General features: G+C 44.8%; 1 protein-coding gene across 1 annotated transcript in view; it reads left to right on the top strand.

The window, feature by feature from the left end:
* The window catches only part of CELSR1 (cadherin EGF LAG seven-pass G-type receptor 1), a 169,632-nt gene that overhangs the window by 99,987 nt on the left and 43,923 nt on the right, over nucleotides 1-25,722 (top strand). Inside the window, exons 6-8 of the mRNA XM_023918651.2 lie at nucleotides 21,791-21,948; nucleotides 22,856-23,019; nucleotides 24,048-24,173. Coding sequence (XP_023774419.2) covers nucleotides 21,791-21,948; nucleotides 22,856-23,019; nucleotides 24,048-24,173 — 448 coding nt within the window. The remainder of the gene's footprint in view (nucleotides 1-21,790; nucleotides 21,949-22,855; nucleotides 23,020-24,047; nucleotides 24,174-25,722) is intronic.

The following is a 25,722-nucleotide window of genomic DNA, read 5'->3' as shown; positions in this document are numbered from 1 at the left end:
GATGCTCAATAGCAATGGCATCACATGAACTGTCTGGCATTCACTGCACAGGATCATGTATGAATGTAGGTAGTGCTTGGAACAGCAGATTTTACTGAACCCAGTACTGAGTGGTGTTTTTGATTAAGTGAAAAGTTCAAGCCACTCTCCCAGACTTCTGATGAACACAGTTTTGTTCAGAATTTGAGATATACCATCAAACTTATGTTAATGTTTTACCTGACTCATTACCTCAGGGTAGAATTCATCATTTGGCACAACATAAAAATACTTTGAGTATGGACATGCTCCTTTAATTATAGAGGGCATGTACCTGTATATTTGTACTTATATGTTCTGTATATTATGTGTTACTTATGCATACATGAGATCCAAGTTGCTCAAGGATGTTAGTGTTCTATAGGAGGAAGGTACTTTAAGGGATGCATGTCTTTAAGGGAGCACAGGATCATTTTACCTCAATGACAGAAAACCTGAGAAAAGCATATAGAAAACTATCAGTGTCTGATGTGCAGTGCAGTAATTCTGGGGGATAGGATGAATAAAACCCTGAATGACTCATTGAATGACTCACAAAAGTAACAAATTCTGTGTGCTGTTAGGCTGTGTCCGTGGTCAGGAGGTGTAAAATGATGGGTGCCTATGAGAGTGTCTCCACTGCACTGGTCTCTTGAGTTACAGTCTCCTAGGATGAGCTCTTCAGGACAAATATTATTCTTTTTCCATAACTGGGATGAGGTTTCTTCTCATATCTGATAATCATTAGTAAGCTGCTGTTCTTTCTCACCCTCCTTGAATGTCTTTGATTGAGACATGCCATGGTTTTTGTTTCAGATACTTGGCTGTCTTGGGAGTAGCCCACCCCTTCAGAGTGATTGCTGTTAGTAGGGACCTGCTGATTCTCATCCCTGTGTGCTTCCCACCCAGACCTGCACTTAGCCTGAAGTCAGCTGCTGGAGAAAACAGGAAAATTATTCAGTTAGAGATAAACTTGAAAGAAGTGAAGGCTCCTTAGGATTGATCTTTGGTGTGTTGTGAATTCAAAGAACAGGAGGTGCATTGCTCTCAATTAGACTCATATATGAATTCAAAAATTTCCTGCCTGTGGTAAGTGATGGTTTCTCTTGAGTTAACTGGCCTTCATCTGGGGCAAGCTGCAGCTTGTATATCGCTGAAGACTGAGTTAATAAGTGTAGAGATTTAGCTCTCAGCCCACTCATGCACTAGAATTTGCCAGTACCTTCCCATCTCATGGAGGTTTTATCCCTCATCCACTGGCTGAAAGCTGTTCACAGGTGCCAGAGCACCCTGTGTTTCAGTGCCAAGTCCTGCACTCTATTTTATTTTCCATACCTGGGGTGGGCACTGCAGCTCTCCCCTTGTGCTTACTGAGCAGGCAAGTGAGTGGGCGGGAAGGCAGCTCTCTCCCTCACCTGAGGGCTCCTCAGCCAGAGCTCATCATGAAGGGTTGTTTTATCATGACCATACAGCTGTGCTGTAGCACCAGCAGAGCTTCATTTTAAGTCTGTATCCACAAATCCTCCATACTGTGGATCGCAAGTAGTGCCCACAGACTGGCTGTTGATGCCAGGGGTAGCCTCTGGGCAAAACCCACCACCTCCATATCTGGGACACCTCAGTGAGCCCCATTTGTTCCTGCCTGAGAGTGGTGGCTCTCCAGCACTGTTGGACAGAGGCTTGTGTACTTTGCTATGATCCAGATGAAGCTGTTGGCAGCTGAGGGTCTTGAGGATGGTGTGAATTTGGGACTGCTGCCAGCTCAGGTGTACTTGGGATGAAGCTGTTCGCAACAGAGAAGCAGATCCTCTCTGCACTTGCTTGGGACTTAGGATAAAGTGGAAGGAAGGGCAGGGTCATGGAGGAAAAAAAAGGAAGAAAAACAATCCCAGACCAGGTCAGGGTTTCATAGGATTCTGTTCCTGTAGGTAGTCAGGCAATATGATGGTCAGAAAGAGAAATGTCATAAGAAGTTCTGTGAATATAACAAAGAGGTATAAATTAAGAGCATACTTGAAGATAGTATCTGCCAATGCTCTTAAAGTTAAAACAAAAAGCATCTGTTCTGAACCACCCACCTTCACTCCATGTACACTCTTCACCTCCATGTACAATTTTTGTCATGCCCAAGTGTATTGGGTTTGGCTGGGATAAAGTTAACTTTCTTCACAGTAGCTAATATGGGCTGTGTTTTGTATTTGTACTGAAAGCAGTGTTGGTAACACAGGGATGTTTGGGTTGCTGCTGAGCAGGGTTTACACAGAGACAAGGACTTTTTACTCCTCAGACTGCCCCACCAGTGAGGAGGCTGGTGCTGCACAAGGAGTTGGGAGGGGACAGCCAGAAAGCTGACCAGAGGGTACCCCATGCCATATGATTGAAGGGAAGAAGAAGGAATGGGGGAATATTCACAGTAATGACATTTGTCTTCCCAAGTCACCATTACATGTGACAGAGCCCTGCTTTCCTGAGGATGACTGAACACCTTTCTGCCCATGGGAAGTGGTGAATGAATTCCTTGTTTTGCTTTGCATGTATGCACAGCCTTTGCTTTACCTATTAAACTGTCTTTATCTTAACCCACACATTTTCCCACTTTAACCCTTCTGGTTCTCTCCCCCATCCTTTTGTGAGGAGAGTGAGCAGCTGTGTGGGGCTTAGCAGACAAAGACTTTCTATAATTCCTCTATAAGGAGGAAAGACCTTGAGATAAAAAATGCAATGTTTACCTGCCAAGCTTGGATATTTAAAGGGAAGGTTATTGGGTTTGGGATTTGCTGAGTTTTTGCATTTCTGGGAGCGGAGGATGCATTCCCCCCCCATTTTCTAAATTCAGCATAAAAATCAACCAGTTTCAAAGTACAGTCCTGTACAACCCCTGTATTTCTTATACTCTTGCATGCATTATGTTGGCCACATGTTGGCAGAATTATCTTCAGGATTATCTTTACAGCAAATCTCTTCACATTCATCACTGCCTTTGTTTTACTAGAGCCTCTGTTTTGATTCTGGGAGCTTGTGTCACACAACTGCCTAACACTGGCCAGAGGCAGAGCACTGCTGAACAACTTGAGGATGTGTACGCAAAGCTTTTCTTTTAAAAACTTGTGTCCACCCCTGTTCTCCCACCCAGGAGCCAGCTGAGACCAAGTTTCACACAGCCACCCATCACCGAGGTGGGGGGTGACACAGTCACCAAAAATTAAGATCTAGAGGGCTGTGTTTTGTTGTAGTCATGGGAAACTGAGGCTTGGTGGCCACTTGCAATCCCCTGCCATGGGCAGGCAGGATGTGCCCTTTAATCCAAGGGCTAAGCACAAGTGGCACAGGCAGACACAGGCAGTGGGAGTGGTGCAGGTCTGTGTTGGAGAGGTTAATGTGGCAATTTGTTTTGAATAGGGTGGGATGAGTGCAGCAACCTCTGACAGTCTGCTGCAGAGACAAGCACAGACCCTGCTGCCTCTGGCACACGTGCCCCTGCATGAGGTGCCTTTGGAGCTGACAGATAGGTCATCTCACTTCCTTCTGAAAACACAGACCTTCTCTGATGATGGCAAATTTGCTTGTTGTGGAAATGTGTTCAATATCCAGGACTGACAATTCATTTTGCCACTTTGCCTTGGAAAAAAAAAGGCAGAGTGCCTTTCACTACAACATTGTAGTGAAACTCAGACTGTGACAATTGTGCCAAAAGACAAGGATGGCACTGATTACTGCTTCCTTTCCTGTAAAGGGAACCAATCCTTTTTAGAAGTTCTGGGTTCTCAGCACTCTGTTGCCCCAGGACCAACAGGCAGCATCACGCAGTAGCTCAGCACAGGCTTCCCTGTGCCACCCCACTCCCACCTCCTGCGAGCATTCCAGCACCAACACCCTGTTTGCTCAGCTCTTGTCTCCCTGCTGAGCCTGCCAAGGAGGCTGCCAGCGCTGCGGGTGATTTATGAGGCAGGCACATGCCTGCAGCTGAATAGGGATTGCCAGCTCCTTGGAGAAAAGCCACATAGCTGCCACCAGCTAGGCATAACTTTAGTCATTGGACCCTGGGTGAAAGACACTGCCCTCACAGTATCCAGGACACCACCCGGTATCGTTTGCTTCTTAATCTGAACGGTCAGGAAAAGTGGTTGGCAATTAAATTCTTAGATAGGTATTTGGTATTACCCCTTGTGTTGTGGAGCACCTCTCGCACCAGAGCAGGATTGCCCAGCTGAGTGCTGAGTTTTGTAAGTTGGTTGGAAAAGAGAGACCCTGACAGAAGTCAAATAACTGGAAAACAATTAGCAATAACGTTTGGGTATGACTTATGCAAATGTCTGTCACCGGTGACATCTGAGCAGATGTAACTGTGATCTGAGGAGAATTTTTGAGTTAATCCTCTTGGTGGCTTCCAGACTAATTTGTTAAGGGATTGAGGGAGATTTTTTAAATAAACAATGCAGTTGTTGAAGATTATGGTAATGCCATTGTTGATCCAATGTGGGCATGGCCAGAGTTTGGATTTTGCTGGCTCAGATTGACTAGCTGTGTTTACAACATTTGTGATTGACACAGATGTGCTCCAGCTTTGCTTGGCATTGTCTGATAAAGAAAAATGCAGAACGGTAATTGCCATGTCAAGCAAACCATGGAGGTGGGGAGGTACTGGAAATACTGAAAATGTTATTCAATTAGGAGCAACTTACTTCTTTGGGTATATTTTTCCAGAAAGAAATATATTTTTGTGGCATGTCAAAACCTAAATTCATAATGTTTCTAAGAAATACCAATGTATCTTTTAAAGGCTCTCTTAAGTGTGCAAGGCAGAAAGCATGTTACGATGTAGTGCTTCCTCTTAAAAGAAACCACATATTCTTACTTAACATTTAACCATATTTCTTCCAATTTTATAATTTCCTTATCACCCATCTCATTTTGAATTGTTTAATAGCAGAATGTACAGCAGGGTTTAGAGGTCAGTGGTGTTACAGCAAAGAGGTGGTGGACAGTGCTAACTTCCAGCAGAGCGCAGATGGTGCACCTCACCAGATCATCAATTTGTGCTGGATGCCTTTCCTTCTACGGCATTTTCATGGGATCAAAAGTTCTGCCATGGCTTATGCACAGCAAAGCTTGCAGGACACCAAAACCACAGGGAGCATAACTACAGTCAATTCATTAGCTCAAGTTTTTGAGAACTTAGCTGTATTTACCCATGTAACTGGGGGGCCTGTTCATCACAGAGAAAGTTACCAGGGTTCCTTCAGCTTTGCAAGAGAAAAAAAGCATTTCAAGTGTAAAGGTCACTTTCATTTCTAGATACAACCAAAATTTTTTAAGCAGCATCCTGAGAGACATTCATGTTTAATTTACTTCTCGTCTCAAGAGGGTAATTTGGTAATGGAATACCAAAGTGGTTAGCCAGAAGCAGGTTATGACAGTTATATTCACAACTTTCTTACAAGAACAGAAGTTGCTGTATCAGCAGATTATTGTGCATTTTGGTGGGTAGGCTTGTATACTGGTGAAAGATGTGGTAGGTAGTGCTGGAGGCTCATGTAAAATATGAGAATATGAGGAATTTGTAACTGAATTTGTATTACTTATCTGTGCTATGTATTTGTGGTGCTACTGGGCATGGCCATTTAAAAAAACCCTAGCAATTAAAATTACAAGCAGCTAGAGGAAAGAAGCAAATTGGATTTTTCATTACTGAATGCATTCTGCAATTTACATTTAAAGTTCAGAATGTTGTTTTAGTCAAACGCATAAAATATGTTCTTTGTGTCTGAATTCAAAAGATGTCATTTCCCACATGCTCAGAACTCAAATTTTAAAATGCCATGAGAAAAGGTAATCTCAGAAAAAACAGTTCTGTTTATGAGTCATTTCCTGACTTTCTGGCTCATGATTCACACTCACATCCTTGCTGAGGTCAAATTCATCCTCTTCCAGCCAAATCCAGAGTATCATCAATGAAAGTCCTCCTCTAGGTAGGACCATAGATTTGCTATATAGAAAATGAACCTTGACGGAGTCTGAATAGAATTAATATACCTGCCCACAGTGCTGATGCTCTTGCTGTCCCTTGAAATCTCTAAATCAAGTCCATATCTCCCTTTCTAAAGGAATATTTTTGCTTGGGTGCAAGTGATGTTATTGAGCAGGACTCACTGGGTTATGTTCTGTGGTTGTATCAAGCAAAAGACTGATTAGATGAGAACATGAGTCCCATTGATTCAAAAAATGCAACAGAATCCTGTGAAAACCTGTCGAGTTCCAGCCTGCAGTATTGCAGGTGGAAAGCTTAGAGAGAACAGAAATGTTGCACATTTGCCCTGTTCTTGCACACTTCCACAGCATCTGCCACTCCCTCAGTGGGACTTTGGTCTGGCCTATGGCAACCATTTACATTCCTAACATCTCCTGAAAAGCACTGGAGGGCTGCCTGGCTAATATTTACTTTTTCTTGCTCTGGCTGGTTGTGGAGCCCTTGCAGGTGTTAGTGGGTGTAAAGGGGTGGGGGGTGGGCAGCTGATCTGCCCTTCCAGAACAAAGATATGTGAGCCTGGACTTTAAAGCCCCTCCCTGCAATTCCAGCAATATTTATTCATGTGGATTTCAATTAGTAATTGTTTTTGTTGGTGTTTTGTTTGCTTTCTGTTTTTTTCTGGTAGAGGGTAAGTGTGAAGTGATTGATATCTGGGAAAGGAAATCAGGATTTGGCTGTGGAGCGACATTCCATTGTCTTGACACAAAATAACAAATAGCTCACCTCTAAATCTGTGTCTCGGGAAATTAAAGTGTAAAGCAGTGAAAGTCATTTGGAGGTCATTGAGATGTAAAGTGTGACCTGGTCCCCAGCTCTGAGTAGCTCTGCTCTCAGTGACAGCTTTGAGAAACCTCTCCCATGACTGGGGAAGGAAAGCATGTACCAGTGCCCAGCTTGTTCTCTTCCCCCGCCTGCTTTTGGAACTGCTGCTCTGAGAGTTTGCAAACACCACCTGAAAACACTGATCATTGTGGTGGTGATTTTATACCCAAACACGAACAGTAACTTTTCAGAAAACATCTGCACAGTAGGGGACCGTGTCTTGGCAAAACCAGCCTGAGTCCCTCCTCTTTTGGAAGCCTCATCTCTAGCAAGGCTATTCAGTACTTACTCTTTCCACATCACCCAGGTTTCAAAGGCTTAACTTGTATGCCCACCTCGGGTGTATGCCTCTCCCCTGAGCTGGGTGTCAGCTGGCTCTTAGTCCTGGTGTGGAGCTCTCAGGTCATCCTGGGGAGCCTGGCACCCAGCAATGCTCTTTGAGCCCAGTTTGTTCAAAGCCATCTGACACCTCTGCACTGCAAAAATCCGAAGACATTTAGTGCCACCTCCCAAAATGGTGATTTTCGACTCCTCCTGAAGGCTAAGGAGATGTAAGGGATGTCCATGAGATCTGGCAGAATCTGAATGGTCCTTGGCTCACTGTAAGGCCCTGAGGACAGTGCTTGAAGGTTGTGCTGTGCAGCCCAGCCTGGCAAAGCCTTGCTCAAAGCCAGTGGAGGAGTCACTGGAATGGCACCTCAGGAATTTGGTGTGAGTTCTTTGAAGTGCACTGTTATCTGCATTCAATCATGTAGTAAATTACAGTAACTCACTGATTTGCAGTAACTTTTCAGGTATTTTGTATCTGTCTGTGTAGTGAGAGGAAGCAGCATTTTGCAGTTACCTGGCCTTGCAGAAGCCTCTGTGTGCCAGGAGACACAAAGATCCAGCCATGGGGGCAGGGAGGGAGCCCACAGAAAAGTGTGGGATTCCTGGATTTTATAGGCTGAAATGGGACTCTGTTACCCACACTAAGCAGCAGTTTGCTTGGCAAGGTGTCACCAGGGATTTGTCCAGGGAGGAGTTAGTTGCTGTACATAAGTGTCACAGGTATTTCTTGGACTCTGAGAGCAGCAACACTGACATCCTGAATGCAAAAATACGTCAAAGACCTTACAAGATTTATGTATAGCCAGAAACATTTGGGAAAGGCTCTTCAGCAGGTAGATAGGTACAAATGGCAAAGGGAGAAGGATTTGCTGAACTGGGAGAGGACAGCGGGGGAAGAAGAACAAGGGGGCTCTTCCAGCATCAAAGGATGTGTTCCTCTTCCCAGTTTTCCAAGGGTGCTGGAGAACATCCTTGTTGGTGAAAAGAGAGACAACAAAATAGGCAGAAAAAGGGTTCAGAGAGCAGGAGAAGTCAGGGAGAAGTGGAGTCAGCCACAGGGGCAGGTCAGAGCGAGGAGAGGGCTGCAGAGGAAGGACAAGGACACCTACAGCAGCAGAGCACTGCGGTGGGTGCTGTATCCCACATGGAAAACTGAATGTTGTCTTGAGAGAGAGAATGATCTCTTAAGAGCCAAAACAGGTCTGTCTTGCTGTGTCACTGATTCAGCATCAAAGAGCTGAGAAGCATTTGGGAATACACATTTGAGGATAAAATTTCCATTCGCAGACTCATCTTCTCATCAGCACTACAGCAGCCCTTGCCAAAATCAGTCTAAACTAAGAATATACCCTTTGCAGTAGCTGGATGATATTTGTGAAGATATTGATCATGCTGTAGAGGGAAAGGAGCATATCTGGATGCCATGCCTGTGTGACCATGGCTTTTCACAGCCCTTCTGTGCCATTGCCACATGTTGTTACAGGAGGGGCTGCTCCTCATCTCTGCCCCAGTACTGGAAGAGCAGCAGCAATTCGGGAAGTGCCATTCACTAGTGCCAGGTCTCATAGCTGTGCTGAAAGCCTCCTGCTTTGAATATCAAAGTTTAGCCTCTGGATGCAGCCCTAAAGGAGATAACAAATCAGGCCAGTAAAACTCGATTGACTTTGTGGGCCAGCTCAGATCCTGATGATTAGTGTTGCAGGGCGTTTCTCTAGGAAAAGGAACTGGTCTGGTGGCTTTTCAGGATTTGCATTTTTTACTCACTGATGGCAAGCTCTTTGGTTTTCCTTTTCACTGTCATGGGCTCTCGTGTTTCTGTACAGACTTGAGCCAATTTGTATAAAGAAATTCCATTAAAATATTCTGTGAATAAAGGGGATACATACATCAAAGGAGTAAGGGGGTTATGTGAAATGACTTGTCCTGCCTTTCCCTGGTGACTCATCGGGATCTGTTCTTCACACCATCTATTTTAAAGGTGCTCTGGAAATCTGTAGGGGGAAACTCTAGAAAACAAAGATTAATGTTAGTGGTTTCTGTAATCTAGCCTAATTTGGAGTTTCCTGATTGATCAGAGTGGTCTGCAAGTCCATGCTAAGCTCCTCTGGCACTTCCTAGTCTCTCCCCCCAGGACTGTAAGCCATGTGCTTTCCCTGTTTATTTTTTCCTGTTTATTTATTTATCTATTTTCCTGGAGGGGTGGGGGTGGGCTGGGCTCCAGCAGCTTGTCCAGGGAGAGAGCCGCTTCCATGGGCCCTTAATGAGCTTTTTGAGCAGTGAAGCAGCACAGCATCGCCTGGGAATGGCAGGGGTTCCTCCTGTCCCCACACCAGGCCGCGCAGCAGAGGCCGGCGGGTTAACGAAGCAGCGGGGCGGCCTAATGAGCGCCAGGGAACCGGGCTGGGGGACCCCCGCGGCAGCCCGAGCCCCAGCAGCAGCCTCCAGCAGGACACAACGCCAGCTGCTCCATTTTTTCCATCATTACTGTAGCTGGAAGCGTTAAAAAGTGAAGAGCCCTAAAAGGTATGAGTGCAAGGCATTTTTCACCCAGCACTTTGCGGAGTGGTGGGGTCTGAACCAGCACATTAACAATGAAGGGGGGAGTATTAAAAAAAATAACTTGGAAACAGGTTCTTTTTAACCTTTAACCACACCAAACAGCCAATAAATCATTAGCTACTAATTAACAAAAACAGAAGGGTAACTTACTGTCTGGTAAGCAGACTCTTGGAATCACTGAAAGGCTGGCACTACTTCAGGATGGCTTTTCTTACACATTTTCACTTATTAAAAAGACAAGCCAAGCCCTGAATATTAAGCTGTGCCATGCAAAGCATTTTGCTAAAAGAACCAACTTTCTAAAATAAATGTATTTTTAATGTATACAATGAGCTGAGCAAATGCAGAAATTACAATATGCAACATCTGACCCCCAAAAAATAAATCTCCTCCTGGTGCCAAGTTTAACAAGGTAGGCTGTGTCTCATCTGCAAGCAATACTGGTTTGCTGTTTCTAAGTCTTGGCCATACTTACAGTCTGCTGCTGAATCATCTCCTCAGCTCCTTCAAAAGGCTCAATGGGGTGGCTAAAGCAGGCGGAAGACCTCCTGGCTGAGGTTTGGGCTGGAGAGCACAGCTTTCAGTCTGAGCTCAGGGAATATCTGTTATGTTGGAACACTCTGATGGCTGGCCAGAACCACTCTCCCACTTCGCATCTGTGAGAAAAGTCAAGTGGCAATTTTTTATCTAGGAATGGAAGTTGGAAAAAAGTTTCCTGGTGGAGGAAATGTTTGTGAGACCTCTGGAACAGGCTATTATCTTGCAGATTAACTAGTAAAAGGGTGAGATCCAAGAATGTGAGTGTCTCCACTGCTGCTGATTGACTAAACAAACATTTGAGCTTCTGAAATATTACTCTTACATGTACAGACACTATCTAGTCTGGTCTAGTTTAAAATAAGTCTGCCAAAGATTGGACTACTTGCTTAAACCTCTCCAACAATTTTGCATCCTGACCTGGAATCAGTAGGACATATGATCTAAATACAAGGGTTAAGTGTTTAGGACAAGGGCTCCCATTGTCCGTTGATCTGTATGTCTTTTCCATTCACTGTGCATCGTTACACCAGCTGTGTCTTTAATCAGTAACTGTGTGGGCTCTCACAGTTTAAATATTTACTTAAACATAGAGAATCCAAACAAAACTGAGATACATGGGAATATCCACATCTGACATTCTAAGTGGAATCAGAGTGGATTGGTGCAGTAGATTTGCAAACTATAAACAGATGTGTTTTGATGACTTTCTCTCCTCTGTCTGGTCTCCACTTACAAAACACAAGTTAGCAGATTAAACTTCTCAGGGTTTTTCACCTGGGAGAACCTATATGTCTTTCTTGCTGTTGAATTTATGGGGAGAAGTCCAAACATTGCTCCATAACTGAGTTTCACAAAAATCAGATTTGGCATCATTAGTAAAATACCTCCACTGTGGTGTTCTCTTACTGCAACCTGAGAAAGTCACTCCAGGTAGCCAAAGGGAGTTCCATACCCCATTGCAGCTCTAGGTCACTCCTCCAGGTCACTGCTGAGGACAGTGGATGAGTGTCACTGTTATCTCTGCTATGGTCAGAAAGGGAGCTGGAATGTTCAAAAGACATCCTAGGAGGCTGTCATTCCTGTAGTCACGTTTTGCCTGTGACTCTCTCTGGGCAAGGGTGAATGTCATGGGTTAGACATGAGATGGGAGATTGTCACTCACAGATCAGAACCACTGATCTTCATGAAAGCACAGTGAGGCAAAGTTGAGTTTCATTACGTTGTTTACAGTTTTAGGTACTAATTGCCATCATCTGAGGAACATAAGTATGGTTCATCTTGGTTTACAGACAGAGAAAAAGGAAAAGGGACTTATGCTGTCACATGTGGATCCTGAGATCCTGAGGACTGTTTCTTTCTCTTCTCCGAGTGACCCTATATGTGACTATAACATAAAAACATAAAAGTCAGTATAACAAACAAAATTAATTTAATTATGGGATACACAGAGTGTTTGAAGAATCATCATATGATGGTGATAAAACACTGCAGCACTCAGGGTTTTTCTTTATTCCTTTCATTTGAGTCCCGGAATAATCCACTTCTTTCATAGTTTGTTTAAGGGAGACCAGGCTTTCCTCCTGGCACTGTTTGGTACCTCTTCTTGCTACTCAGTGTTACAGCATGTGGTCTTTGAAATTTGAATCCCAACTTCTTTCTGGAGAAGCAGTAACTGAAAAGGCAGCCTTTAGGGTTAGGCAGCGAAAGGTAAATTTTCAGCTCCATGAGCAGGAACTCAGTTACATGACTTGCATTACTATTAACGGGAGTCATGCTGGTAAATTCCTGTACACCACATTGCACATTTATTCATGAGTGCAGAATTGGCACAGCTAATGAAACTTGCCTTTCGGGTAGCATGTGTTTCAGGAGATGGGTCTGACAGGCAGAAAGGACTGCTAAGTACCCAGATGAAAGTCTGGCTTTTAACTCCCTGAACATATTTCCAGAAAATAATAGTGTGAATTAATGCTGGTTAGTGTTAGCTGTTCCTACTGTTAGGGATCAGTCGTGCTCCAGTAGGATTTCATTGAGGCAAAGATCATGCCTGAAATGTGAATGTGTGTGCTGTCATTTAGTGTTGGCGATTCACTTTCTGGTGCATTTTCCAAGTACTACTTACTGTTGCTTATTCTCTTTCAAGCCAGTCCTCTGCAAACACCACCTTCTATAATCATAAACATGATTTTATGGTCTTTTTATTGTTTTCACCCCTGCTACTTTCCCAAAGATGATCCCTTCTGTGGCTGAGCAACACCTGGTGATTACCAGCCTACATTACCCATAGGCATCTTATACCCCTTTATTCTTGTACTGTGTCCATTGCAGTGACGGTATCTAATTCCAAAACTCTTCTCCAGCCTTTACTTTGCTAGGCTAAACATGCCAAGTCCATTTTGCATGTTTGATACGGTAAACTTGGCACTGCCCTGGCTGCTGTTCTGTGCACCTGCTGTAATTGGAAGGTATTTTTAGTAAATGAAAACAAAACTGCCCATTCTACCCTTTTCAGTGTCGTGAAACTTTCCTCATATGCATCTGTGCACAGCCCAGTGTTGTATTGCCTTTTTAACCTTTTAATCTCACCATGGTTCCTCATTGTTTTGTAGTTAATTAGTAGGGTTGTTTTATTATTTTTCATCATTTAGTGCTGAGAGTCTCAGAGTCTGCAGTAGGAATTCTTGTCATTAGATCCCAAGTTTCATGTTGTGGGATTAATTCTCTTTCTTGCATGAAACTATTCAAAGTGATTTTTTTTAAAAAAAGCTCTAAATATCCTTTGAATTACCAGTAACCTATATTTAACATTAATCAAAATATTTAATTAATAAAATCTGTTCCATGATTCATTGCTGAAGAAGCTCCTAACTTGGGCTTTCTCTGATAAAGTATTTTATTTATTTCTCATTATTTCAATTACAGAGTGTTTCCTATGTTAGCTGTTGAGAAGCTGAGTAGTGTGTAGTACTTACCACACGTTTTGAGTTCTTGTCCCATTAAATCAGTCAGAATATTTCTCCTTTTCTTTCCTACTAACATATTCTTGCATTTTGGAAAAAGGCTGTCAAATGAGCCTTTTAATATGGTCAGAAAATCACCTCGTGTTTGAACTAAGTATGTTTTGAACTGCTGAAAGATTTCTTTTCATTCACTGGAATATTCCCTTTCTTCATGGTTCTGTGTGGTCATCAGAGCCAAAGACAGCCAGAGAACTGTACTGCAGTGAACAGTCAACATCTAGAGAAACACCTTTCAGTTTCTATGTTAAATAAAAGCAAAAAATAAAAGTAAAAAAAATATCAATTTGCTACTGCAGCTAGTGACTGTGAAGGAGCAGCTGCAAAGTGCTGAGTCTCATCAGGTTGCAATCATGATTAACATTGGGCAGATCCCCCCTGCTGAGGGAATAAATACCCTGCCTTTGTCAAGGCTCCCATGTAAGGAACAATAGATTATTTCAGTGAAGCACAAGAACATAAATGTTAATCGAATCATTCCTCCAAATGAATGGAAGTAGCACCCAGAATGTAAACATTTTAATTTTGGAAGGGAAGGTCTGCCTGTCAGTTCGTTAGTTTTCCATGTGTTTTTTCATTTACTTTGAAAAGCTGCTCACTAACATTGCCATCATTGCATACAATAACATTTTCAGCACTTCAAATACACATGTTTCCTTTCTTTCCAAGCTAGGCAGTGGCAAAGTGCAGGGAGTATCGGAAAAAATAAAATCTGCCTTAATATTACTAAAGAGAGGTCAAAACCTTATACTGAGTAACTGCCAAACTATGTGATCACATTAGTTCTTGGTAGAGGAAATGGAAAATACTTTCCAACTGGAATTGACACCAGGAAACATGTTTTTAAAATGTTTTTTATACATTTGGATAATTACCCTTAAAAATAAATCTGTCTCTATACAGATGATGAAAGCGGCTGTAAGTATTTTAACAAATTTATGTGTGTGTAAGTGAAACAGAAAGAAGTAATTTATCCCCATACTGCTTCCTTTTTTGCTGTACAAATAAGGAATTTTAGAACACAGTCAAGCAGTACATGTTTTAAAGCAAGTGTACAGCAATATACAGATGCCCAGCCATCTTCATTTTCATATGGATACAGCTATTGTTGCTTAACACATCTATTAAATATGTTTTGACTTTCTGTACTAGTTTGAAATCAAACCAGTGAGAGATCGCAAGTCAGAATTATAATTTAATAGGAAAATGATAAAAAGAATAAATGCAATAATATCAAAAACACTGACAGAGTCAGAATACAGCCTGGAACCCTGTTAGGGTGATGGTAGTCGTCCAGATGAGGTGGTCTTGTTGAAGCGTGATCCTCTGGAAGAAAGGGGGTCTGGTCTTCAGCTGAAAGTCCAGCAGTAGCTCCTGTCTTCTGGAAGTCCCGTAGGTAAGGGCTGCTGTGGTGTTCGAATTCTCAGCTTATATCCAGTATGGAATGCTTGGCTCCTCCCAAGGGGAGGAGCATCTCACAATGGGATGGTGAGTCATGAGATAAGGCCTTGATGAGCCATTAACAGAAAACAGTCCAGGAGGAAGTTATCTCTGAGTCATGCAGCAAGGCAGTGGTGGGCCCATTAACAGGGGACAATACAGGGGGAAGTTATCTATGAGTCATGGGGCAGGGCATTGATGGGCCCATTAACAGAAGGTAGCCCGGGGGGGGGGGGAGGCAGGGAGCACTGCCTCACCTGGTTTCAACAGTACATGAGGATGGTGATAGAATATACTGCAACCCAGGACATAATCCACCCCTTATTCTATTACCATCTACATAATTCCAAATCAGTACCTTCCTTAAACTCCACACACACACACACACATATATATATATATATACAATGGAACTTTACACACAGTTCTCACTTAAAATGAGGTCTCCTTGTGGCACACATCGTGTTTCCTCATCTTTCCGCATTACTCACCAAGTGCAACCAGGTCCTTGAGCGAAGACAATCCCACGGATAGGTTTGCTCTTGCCTGAGGTGGGATTAATCCAAACAGTCTTTCCTAACATACTTCTCATGTGTACCACAGGGACTTTATCTCCATCCACCGTGTGCAAGGGTTCAGACTGGGCAGGACCAGCTCGATTGATGGATCCTCTGGTGTTAACTATCTAGGTGGCCTTTGCTAAGTTCACTTCCCAATTTTTGAAGGTTCCTCCACCAAGTGCTTTTAGGGTAGTCTTGAGTAGTCCATTGCACCGTTCAACTTTCCCAGCAGCTGGTGCATGATAAGGGATATGATAGATCCATTCAATTCCATGTTCTCTGGCCCAAGTACTTACGAGGCTGTTCTTGAAATGCGTCTCGTTGTCTGACTCGATTCTCTCAGGGGTGCCATGTCTCTAAAGGACTTGCTTTTCCAGGCCCAAGATGGTGTTCCGGGCAGTAGCATGAGGCACAGGGTATGTCTCCAGCCATCCAGTGGTTGCTTCTACCATGGTCAACACGTAGCGCTTGCTTTGGCGGGTTTGGGGAAGGGTGATGTAGTCAATTTGCCAGGCTTCCCCATACCTGTACTTGGACCATCTTCCACCGTACCACAGAGGCTTTACCCGCTTGGCCTGTTTGATTGCAGCGCAGGTCTCGCAGTTGTGGATAACCTGTGAGATGCTGTCCATAGTAAGGTCCACCCCTCGCTCACGAGCCCATCGGTACGTTGCATCTCGTCCCTGATGACCAGAGGCATCATGGGCCCAACGAGCTAAAAATAATTCTCCCTTGTGCTGCCAGTCCAGATCCACCTGTGATATTTTCACCTTGGCAGCTCGATCCACCTGCTCATTGTTACGGTGCTCTTCATTAGCCCGACTTTTGGGTACATGAGCATCCACGTGTCGAACCTTCACGATCAGCTTCTCCACCTGAGCGGCGATGTCCTGCCAAATCTCAGCGGCCCAGATGGGTTTCCCTCTGCGCTGCCAGTTGGCTTTTCTCTATCGATCTAGCCATCCCCACAGAGCATTAGCTACTATCTAGGAGTCAGTGTAGAGATAGAGCCTCGGCCACTTCTCTCTTTCAGCAATATCTAAAGCCAGCTGGACAGCTTTAAGTTCTGCGACCTGACTCGATCCACCCTCTCCCTCGGTAGCTTGTGCAACTCGTCGTGTGGGGCTCCATACAGCAGCTTTCCATTTCCGGTTAGTGCTTACAATTCGGCAGGAACTATCGGTGAAGAGGGCATATCGTCTTTCACTCTCCGGTAGCTCATTATATGGTGGGGCTTCCTCAGCACGTGTCACTTGCTCCTCTTCTTCAGAAGATAATCCAAAAGTCTCACCTTCAGGCCAGTTTGTTATAATTTCCAGAATCCCAGGGCGGTTCAGGTTTCCAATACGGGCACGCTGTGTAATGAGGGCAATCCATTTGCTCCAAGTAGCATCGGTGGCATGATGCGTGGAAGGAATCTTTCCCTTGAACATCCACCCCAGCACCGGCAGTCGGGGTGCCAGAAGCAGCTGCGCTTCAGTACCAATGACCTCTGAGGCAGCTTGGACTCCTTCATAGGCGGCCAAAATTTCCTTCTCTGTTGGGGTGTAGTTGGCCTCGGATCCTCTGTAGCTTCGGCTCCAGAATCCCAGTGGTCGACCCCGAGTCTCACCAGGCACCTTCTGCCAAAGGCTCCAGGACAGACCATTGTTCCCGGCTGCAGAGTAGAGCACGTTTTTCACTTCTGGCCCCGTTCTGACTGGACCAAGGGCTACCGCATGAGCGATTTCCTGCTTGATCTGGGCGAAAGCTTGTTGCTGTTCAGGGCCCCAATGGAAATTGTTCTTCTTGCGGGTAACCAGGTAGAGAGGGCTCACAATCTGGCTATATTCAGGAATGTGCATTCTCCAAAAGCCTATGGCACCTAGGAAAGCTTGTGTTTCCTTCTTGTTGGTCGGTGGAGACATCGCAGTGATCTTATTGATGACTTCAGTGGGAATCTGACGCCGTCCATCTTGCCACTTTACCCCCAGGAACTGGATCTCCCGGGCAGGTCCCTTGACTTTGCTCCTCTTGATGGCAAAACCAGCCTTCAGGAGAATCTGGATGATCTTCTGTCCCTTCTCAAATACTTCTGCTGCCGTGTTCCCCCACACAATGATGTCATCAATGTACTGCAGGTGTTCTGGAGCCTCACCCTTTTCTAGCACAGTCTGGATCAGTCCATGGCAGATAGTAGGACTGTGCTTCCACCCCTGGGGCAATCGGTTCCAGGTATACTGCACACCCCTCCAGGTGAAGGCAAACTGAGGCCTGCACTCTGCTGCCAGAGGAATGGAGAAAAACGCATTTGCAATATCAATGGTCGCGTACCACTTTGCTGCCTTGGATTCCAGCTCATACTGAAGCTCCAGCATGTCTGGTACGGCTGCACTCAGTGGTGGCGTGACTTCATTCAGTCCACGGTAATCCACCGTCAGTCTCCATTCTCCACTGGACTTACGCACTGGCCATATGGGGCTGTTAAAGGGTGAACGAGCCTTGCTGACCACCCCTTGGCTCTCCAGCTCACGAATCATCGTATGGATGGGGACCACAGAGTCTCTGTCGGTGCGGTATTGCCGACGGTGCACTGTTGCTCTGGCAATTGGTACCTGTTGTTCTTCAACTCTCAGTAGTCCCACAGCAGAAGGGTTGTCTGAGAGACCAGGCAAGGTACTCAGTTGTCTGATGCCTTCTGTCTCTAGAGCAGCTATCCCAAAAGCCCAGCGATAACCTTTTGGGTCTTTGAAGTACCCGTTCCTGAGGTAATCTATGCCGAGGATGCATGGGGCCTCTGGACCAGTCACGATGGGGTGTTTCTGCCACTCATTCCCAGTTAAACTCACTTCAGCTTTCAGTACCGTGAGCTCCTGGGATCCCCCTGTCACCCCAGAAATAGAAATGGGTTCCGCTCCCACATACCTTGATGGCATTAGAGTGCATTGAGCGCCGGTATCAACCAAAGCCGTATATCTTTGTGGGTCAGATGTGCCAGGCCATCGGATCCACACTGTCCAATAGATCCGGTTGTCCCTCTCCTCTACCTGGCTAGAGGCAGGGACCCTCTAATCCTGGTCATGGTGCACGTTGCTCTCCTCCGGTGAATATGCTCTTGATGTCCCTTCAAGAGGATCACTCATATCATCATTTCTATACCTTCTGATGTTCTGGCCACGAGAGACCGGAGCGGCGCTGGCTCTAGATGAGCTCCTTGTGGTAGTTGTCCCTCTTTTTAGTTCACGTACCCGGGCTGCTAAGGAGGAGGTGGGTTTTCCATCCCACTTCCTCATGTCTTCTCCATGCTCCTGGAGAAAAAACCAGAGGTTACCTCGTGGAGTGTATCCTTTCTCCCTGGCTGGGGAATGCCTACTCCTAATAGCAGAGACTCTTGTTGGTTCTGGGGAGACGTGGTAAATTTCTTCCTTAAGTTCCTTTTTTAGTTTCTGATGGCCCTCTTCAATCAAGCTCCGGACTTGCTCAGCCAGCCTTGTTTCCACAGATGAGACATGGGTGCGAAACGGGGCAGTGACAGTGTCCTCGTAGATTCTTAGTTTATTGGCCAGGACACCCACCCTGTCCTCACCTTCCCTCCATTGCAGTGTTGCCAGGTAACGGGAGTACATCTCTGGTCCAAGCCGTGCAAATCTCAGCCACATCTGTGACGTGCATTGGACACCATCTGGGCTCTTAGGAAATCTCTCATCTTCTGCAAAAATGATCTCTAGCACAGCCAACTCCCTCAGGCATCGGATACCCTGTTCCATTGTGCTCCATTTTCCCTGGTGCACCTGGAGGTCTTCTTTGCAGAGGTATCTGTCCCTTACACTTGTCAGCAGTCGCCTCCAGAGGCTGAGAGTTTCTTGGGTTCTCCCAATCCCCTGGTCAATGACCACATCCCGGGACAGCGATCCCAGTTGCCTGGCCTCACTTCCATCCAGGATGGTGTCGTTTGCTGCAGCGTCCCAGATGCGGAGCAGCCAGGTTAGGATGGACTCGTTCGTCTGGCGGGTGAATTCCCTCCGCAGGTCACGCAGCTCACCTAGGGATAGAGAGCGAGTGATAATCTCTGGTTCTGTCTCCTCCGCTGCGTGTGAAGGTCCTGCCTCACCCTCATCAGTCACTATGCGGACTGATTTGCTTTTTGATTTCTTTTTCTGAATGGGGGCAACTTCTACCGGTTTAGGCTGCTCTGGTTCGGTGACTGTTTGTGTGGAGGTGCTCATGGCCCTTTTGGTTCCTTTCTCCTCTGTGGTAGTCTGCGTAGACATGGACGCTGTTGTTTTGCTCTTGGTTCCTTTCTCCTCTGTGGCAGTCTGAGTGGACACGGATGCTGTTGCTTTGCTCTTGGTTTCTTTCTCCTCTGTGGCAGTCTGCGTAGACACGGACGCTGTGGCTTTGCTCTTGGTTCCTTTCTCCTCTGTGGCAGTCTGTGTGGTCATGGATGCTGTTGCTCTGCTCTTGGTTCTTTTCTCTTCCTCCTCAAGAAGACGCTGTACCACACCAAACAGTGCTTTGTTTCTAAGCATGGTGTACATGGTGCAGGCCATGCAGAGAAAACAAAACAGCAAGACTAGGCTGTCCTTGGCATCCAGAGAGAACTCAATATTTTTAAAAACTGCTGTGCCTGACCTGAAAGGCTGGAAGAAACCACTCTCCACTCTTCCCACCAAGGGCAGGGTGCGATTGTTGAGAAGGTCCCAGATGTAGCAGCCCAGACTAGGACAAGCAAACAAAATTGAGTATATATTCCGAATGGTATTCATTGCCTCACAGGTTATCATGCCATAAGCATAATAAACCAATAAAGCAATTCTCATACCATTCCCTGGTCTCAACAGGAGCAATACAACAGGCAAGTAGTTCCCCATGTGAGGGAAAATATAGAGAGCAAGATACAGTACCCATATAGACAAGCCAACCACCATGGTGGATAGGTTTCTGTTAATATGAAATTGCAATTCTGACTTTCTCTCAGGTTAATGCCCCACGTTGGGCGCCAAAATATGTACTAGTTTGAAATCAAACCAGTGAGAGATCGCAAGTCAGAATTATAATTTAATAGGAAAATGATAAAAAGAATAAATGCAATAATATCAAAAACACTGACAGAGTCAGAATACAGCCTGGAACCCTGTTAGGGTGATGGTAGTCGTCCAGATGAGGTGGTCTTGTTGAAGCGTGATCCTCTGGAAGAAAGGGGGTCTGGTCTTCAGCTGAAAGTCCAGCAGTAGCTCCTGTCCTCTGGAAGTCCCGTAGGTAAGGGCTGCTGTGGTGTTCGAATTCTCAGCTTATATCCAGTATGGAATGCTTGGCTCCTCCCAAGGGGAGGAGCATCTCACAATGGGATGGTGAGTCATGAGATAAGGCCTTGATGAGCCATTAACAGAAAACAGTCCAGGAGGAAGTTATCTCTGAGTCATGCAGCAAGGCAGTGGTGGGCCCATTAACAGGGGACAATACAGGGGGAAGTTATCTATGAGTCATGGGGCAGGGCATTGATGGGCCCATTAACAGAAGGTAGCCCGGGGGGGGGGGAGGCAGGGAGCACTGCCTCACCTGGTTTCAACAGTACATGAGGATGGTGATAGAATATACTGCAACCCAGGACACTTTCAGTGAATCTGGTCAGATCCTGCTGACTTCATGCCTTTGGGGTGTCCCTTTGCAAAGCCAGTACAGTTCAGCTCAGTGCTTCTCTTTACCTGTAATATCCTCAGAGATCTTGCACCAGAGGTAGATGAAGACCTCTCAGCTCTATATGAACACTACACATGAAAACAGTTTTCTTACAGGACTTTCTAGTTCTTCACCAAGGCTGCTATGCTGCTGTTTATACACTCACCCTTTTTAACTGTCATAATGTACTTCTCCACTGGACAAATCTGTCTCATGAGTTTCTGCACAGTAAACATCATCTCCTGTCAGTCACTCTGAGATACATCACAGATCCAGCAATGGGCAGTGGTTTTTCGTGCACTCCATCTTGTAGTGGGAAGAAGCAGGTTTCATACAAGTTTCCTCACTACAGCTTTTATAGAGGCCTGAACTCTGTTTCTAGTAGCCTTGACAGAGTATGCCCATCAGAGAAAATGTGATTTAAGCCTTTAATTTAAGCCTCAATTGTAATAATACATCATTTTAGGGTTTTCATTCCCTTGAGGTGAAGAGGTGCAAAATGAACATAATTTATTAGAATTTATGCAGAAGTGAGAAAAAACCTGTTTGATGTGATTTGGGCCAAAGTGGTTCAGCTGTGGAAAAGACCAAAGCCACTTCTGACCACCTTGTGTATCACACTGAGCATGTGTAGACTCTGACTGAAGTTTTCCATCAGGGTCTTTCCTTGCCTAAATGTCCTGGGACAACCTTTCTGCTGTTTTATTTACATCTTTTATTTTTCTCCTCTTTACGGAGCAGTAAGAAGTGTGTTGTTGAGCTGACTGAGCCAGCATTTCAATCCCATGTGTGTGACATGTGCCATTTATTTTTGGAAGCCAAACATTGGCCGATTAGGAATTCCTCATGGGCCCTCTGGAGAGAAGGTGGCTGTGGTGACTGTGGACGACTGTGACACAGCAGTGGCCGTGCGTTTTGGGAGCCTCATTGGAAACTACACCTGTGCTGCCCAGGGAACTCAGACTGGCTCAAAAAAGTAAGGATTCCCTATATTTGTGTTTTCCACTCATTCTCTTTTTCCAGTGGAGAGTCAACAGTAGGCAATTAACACTGAGCACTAAGTGATTAAACCAGTAAACTGGAAAAACAGATATGACGTAACAAGAAAAAGTAACCAAGTTTAGTTTGGGATGTGGAATTATTTCCATCATTTAAGTTAAGAGTGCTATCTTAAAAGGAGTAGACATAAACAATATAAACAAACAACTGTTGAAAATCATTGGGTGTGAGAAAGGTTCTTCTGTGAAGAATGAAAAAAAAATTAGTACTTTTGAGTTTAAAGAGCAGATGAACAGCAAGAAACATAGGAGGATATAAAGTAACGAGTGATAGCAGAGAGACTGCTGAGATACACATGGTGCTCTAATATCCCAAGAGAGGCACACTGTAAAAACTGGGGCTAATCCAAATGACCAGATGATAACACTTCTCACACAGTGTGGAGTCATTTAGTAGAACCTACATCCACTAAATGTCATTAAGACTAAGATCTTCAGAGGATTTTAAAATCCTCTGGCACTATATAATAATTAATTAATTACATAAAATTGTACTGCTTCTCAACCTTGTGCTGAGTGGCATCAGCCAGTCCCTGTGTGACTGGTGTCATAAAGAAGTGTCCTGTCGCTACACATTTTTCTCTAATTTTCATTTTCTTCTGCATCCTAGCAGCTGTTAGGGACAGGTCACTGGATTCTATATGCACATGACAACTCCTATGTTAAAAGCTAGTATTACTTGACAGTCCTTTGATTACAAGCTCTGGAAGTGCTCATGTAGCAGAGGGAAGTGCAGCTTAAATGTGCTTATGGAAGGAGTAAGATGAAGAACAAAACAAAACAAATTCTTTGCAATAAATTATGGGCATTTCTTTGTTTCTTCAGATCTTTGGACCTAACTGGCCCTCTCCTCCTTGGTGGTGTCCCAAATTTGCCTGAGGATTTCCCGGTGCACAACAGGCAGTTCATCGGCTGCATGAGGAACCTCTCCATCGACAGCAAGCCCATCGACATGGCTGGTTTCATTGCCAATAATGGCACTCTGCCAGGTATGGGCAGCTAGTGCCCCAAAGGTCAACACCAGAAACGTCTCTGCCACAGCGGTGCGTGTGGCACAGCTTAGGGTGTCAAGGAGGCTGGCACAGCGAGGAACCCCAGGAAAGGGAAGGGGGCACAGGGTTCTGTGGAAATGACCCCTTTGCCCACTGTTGAGGGCAAAGCAGCTATGGCACAGGGACATAAGGTGCTGTATGGCATTGCTGCCATTGTATCTCTGGCCAGACCGCATTTGTTTGAGCAAGGTGCAGTCCACAGCTGTGCCAGGGAGGCATACAACAGCCTGTGGCACAGGGCACACTTCCAGGATTCAGCAGCACACAGGAAAGGGCTGGGCTTGTTTAGACTTTCTGCATTGCTGGGAGTTTCAGCCAGGAATTTACTCCTAAATTAACTTTTCGTCTTCTATTTTTTAACTACCTATTAAATGTCATTTTGCTCTGAAAGCCGGTGGGATTCGTTCATGAAAAAGACAACACATACGATGACTTTTTAATAAATTGTGTTTGTTCTGTAAATAAAATTCTGCAATCCCCCAAATGTGAAACCTGCTTCATGGAGCAGCCTGTTAGAGGTTCTGATTTGGTTTCCAGTCCTTGGCTCCCTGATCAGGATTAGTTCTGGTGATTAGGTATACAGAATGTTCTCATCCTAAAGTTGTCTCTTACACACAAAAATGGAAAGTCCCTTCTGTCCCTGCTGCTGAAAGTCTGTGTAAGAGCTAAATTGCAGTTTTAAAGTATGCTGCATTGATTGTGGATTAAGGAGGGAGTCATAGCATATGCCTTTGATAGACAGACTTGTCTTTATGCATTTAACATATGATCAGCTTACATAAACTTTTGCCATCCACGTTTTGCTTCCCTGACTTCAAAAATATTTTTTTTGAAAAAGCAAAAAACCAAACCTATAGCAGTCAAGTCTTCTTTTCACATAAAAACTCAAATACAGTCATTCAGAGTCTTTTTCTTATTAAAACCATACAAAGTAATACAAAATAAATGGTTTTCCTAAATTCCAGGCTGTGCAGCGCAGAGGAATTATTGTGAAACCAACTGGTGCCAGAATGGAGGCACGTGCATCAACAAGTGGAACACGTACATCTGTGAGTGCCCTGTGCGCTATGGAGGGAAAAACTGTGAGCAAGGTAGGCTGCAGAGAGCTCTGTGTGCATTGTGTGTGCATGTTTCATTGCCTGGCATTACCATCTCACAGCACATAGGTCCTGCTGTGATGCTTCAGGGTAACAGAAGATTGTCGTTGAGACTGTCACCCGTTATCTATTTGAAATAATTTTAGAGATTCCCTATATAGTAGATGACATGCTGTCATGAGTAAGAGCAGCTTTCATTGATTTACTTACATAAGCAAAGTAGTTCCCAAGAACTTGGCTGGTATTTAGTAATTATTTGTAGTAAAAATGCCTGATCCTAAGCCCCTTTAAATCACTGGAAAGAATCCTGCTGACTTAACTGGGCTTTGACTCAAACTGAGGATGAATGTGCTGTTTTAATCACCACTTTTTTGGCAAGAAGGCATTCTGTGCTAAGTAAGAGCGCTTTCAGTTTTACTGGATTTCTCTTTGATTGAACACAATGTGCATATATGAGTTAAACCTCATTACTAAAGGATAAGGAAGGAGCAGCAGGTGAGTTTTATAGGGTGTGAAGAACTTGCAGTCAGTTCTTTCCCTAGAAGTGAGGAGTTGCCTGTGTGAGGAGTCCCACGGGGTTGTTCCTGTAAGGTGGCTGCTCCTTTGGAGTCTTCTTGGATGCTTCCAGCAAAGAAAACATGCTTCTTCTGGGCCAGGTCTAGGTAGTGGCAATTTCTCTTCCCTTTCCTGAGAAGCAGTGATACTAGGTTAAGAGGAGAGGACACAGGATGAAGTTTCTGTCTTGGAGATAAAGGTTTGCAGAGTGAAGAACAGGGAAAAGGAATGATGCAGACCTCTTCCTATGCTCCACCTCACAGAGACCCCAGAGCTATTATTACCCTTAGCCTGGTACCTGCTTTCTGTAGCAACTCCTCAAATATCTTGAGCTTCCCAGGTTTGTATGAAGATCTGATTTTTCCATGTGTCTCCTGTCAAGTATGCTTGTTGGTGAAGTTCTTGTGTTTTCTTCATAGTGGGCTGTTCTCTGTGCTACAAACCCACTCTGATGTATCCTGAAGGGAGTGCCAGGGCCCAGCTATGGTGTGTCCTGTACTGGTGTAAATGGGGAGTACTGCTATCACATGCAAGGACTATCCTTCCCTCTGTTTTTCAAATGGAAATTTAGAATTTGATCAGATGTTTGTTTTATTTACTGTTTTCTCAAACTCAAGACCAATCCACAAAGTTTGGGATTTAGGAAATCATTTAGGAGCTACCCCGCAGCCATCTCTGGAAACTCATTTTAAATTCAGCTGATAGAGATGATGGCAGTCACAGCAGCACTGCCTCCCCACCATCCCAGCTGTCACCTCTGCCCCCAGCACTGTGCATTCCTGCATGTCCCGTTTGTCACTGAAAAACCCCATGCTCTTGCTGATGCCTCAGTTTGTGGGGTTTTTCTGTTACTTTGAAGGCAGCAGGCTGCTTGGTTCTTTGATGATATGTGTGGGCCAATGTCCCTGTGGAAAAATTGCAAGCCAAGAAAGAAATGGAATGTGACCAAAGATTTCAGGAGCCCAAAGTTAAAGTCAGGAGGAACCAC

Source organism: Cyanistes caeruleus, chromosome 4 (assembly GCF_971803275.1).
Source record: "Cyanistes caeruleus chromosome 4, bCyaCae1.hap1.1, whole genome shotgun sequence".
In the NCBI taxonomy this organism is placed as follows: Eukaryota; Metazoa; Chordata; class Aves; order Passeriformes; family Paridae; genus Cyanistes; species Cyanistes caeruleus.
Note: the sequence above shows the minus strand (reverse complement) of the source record. Positions and strands in the feature narration are given on the sequence as shown.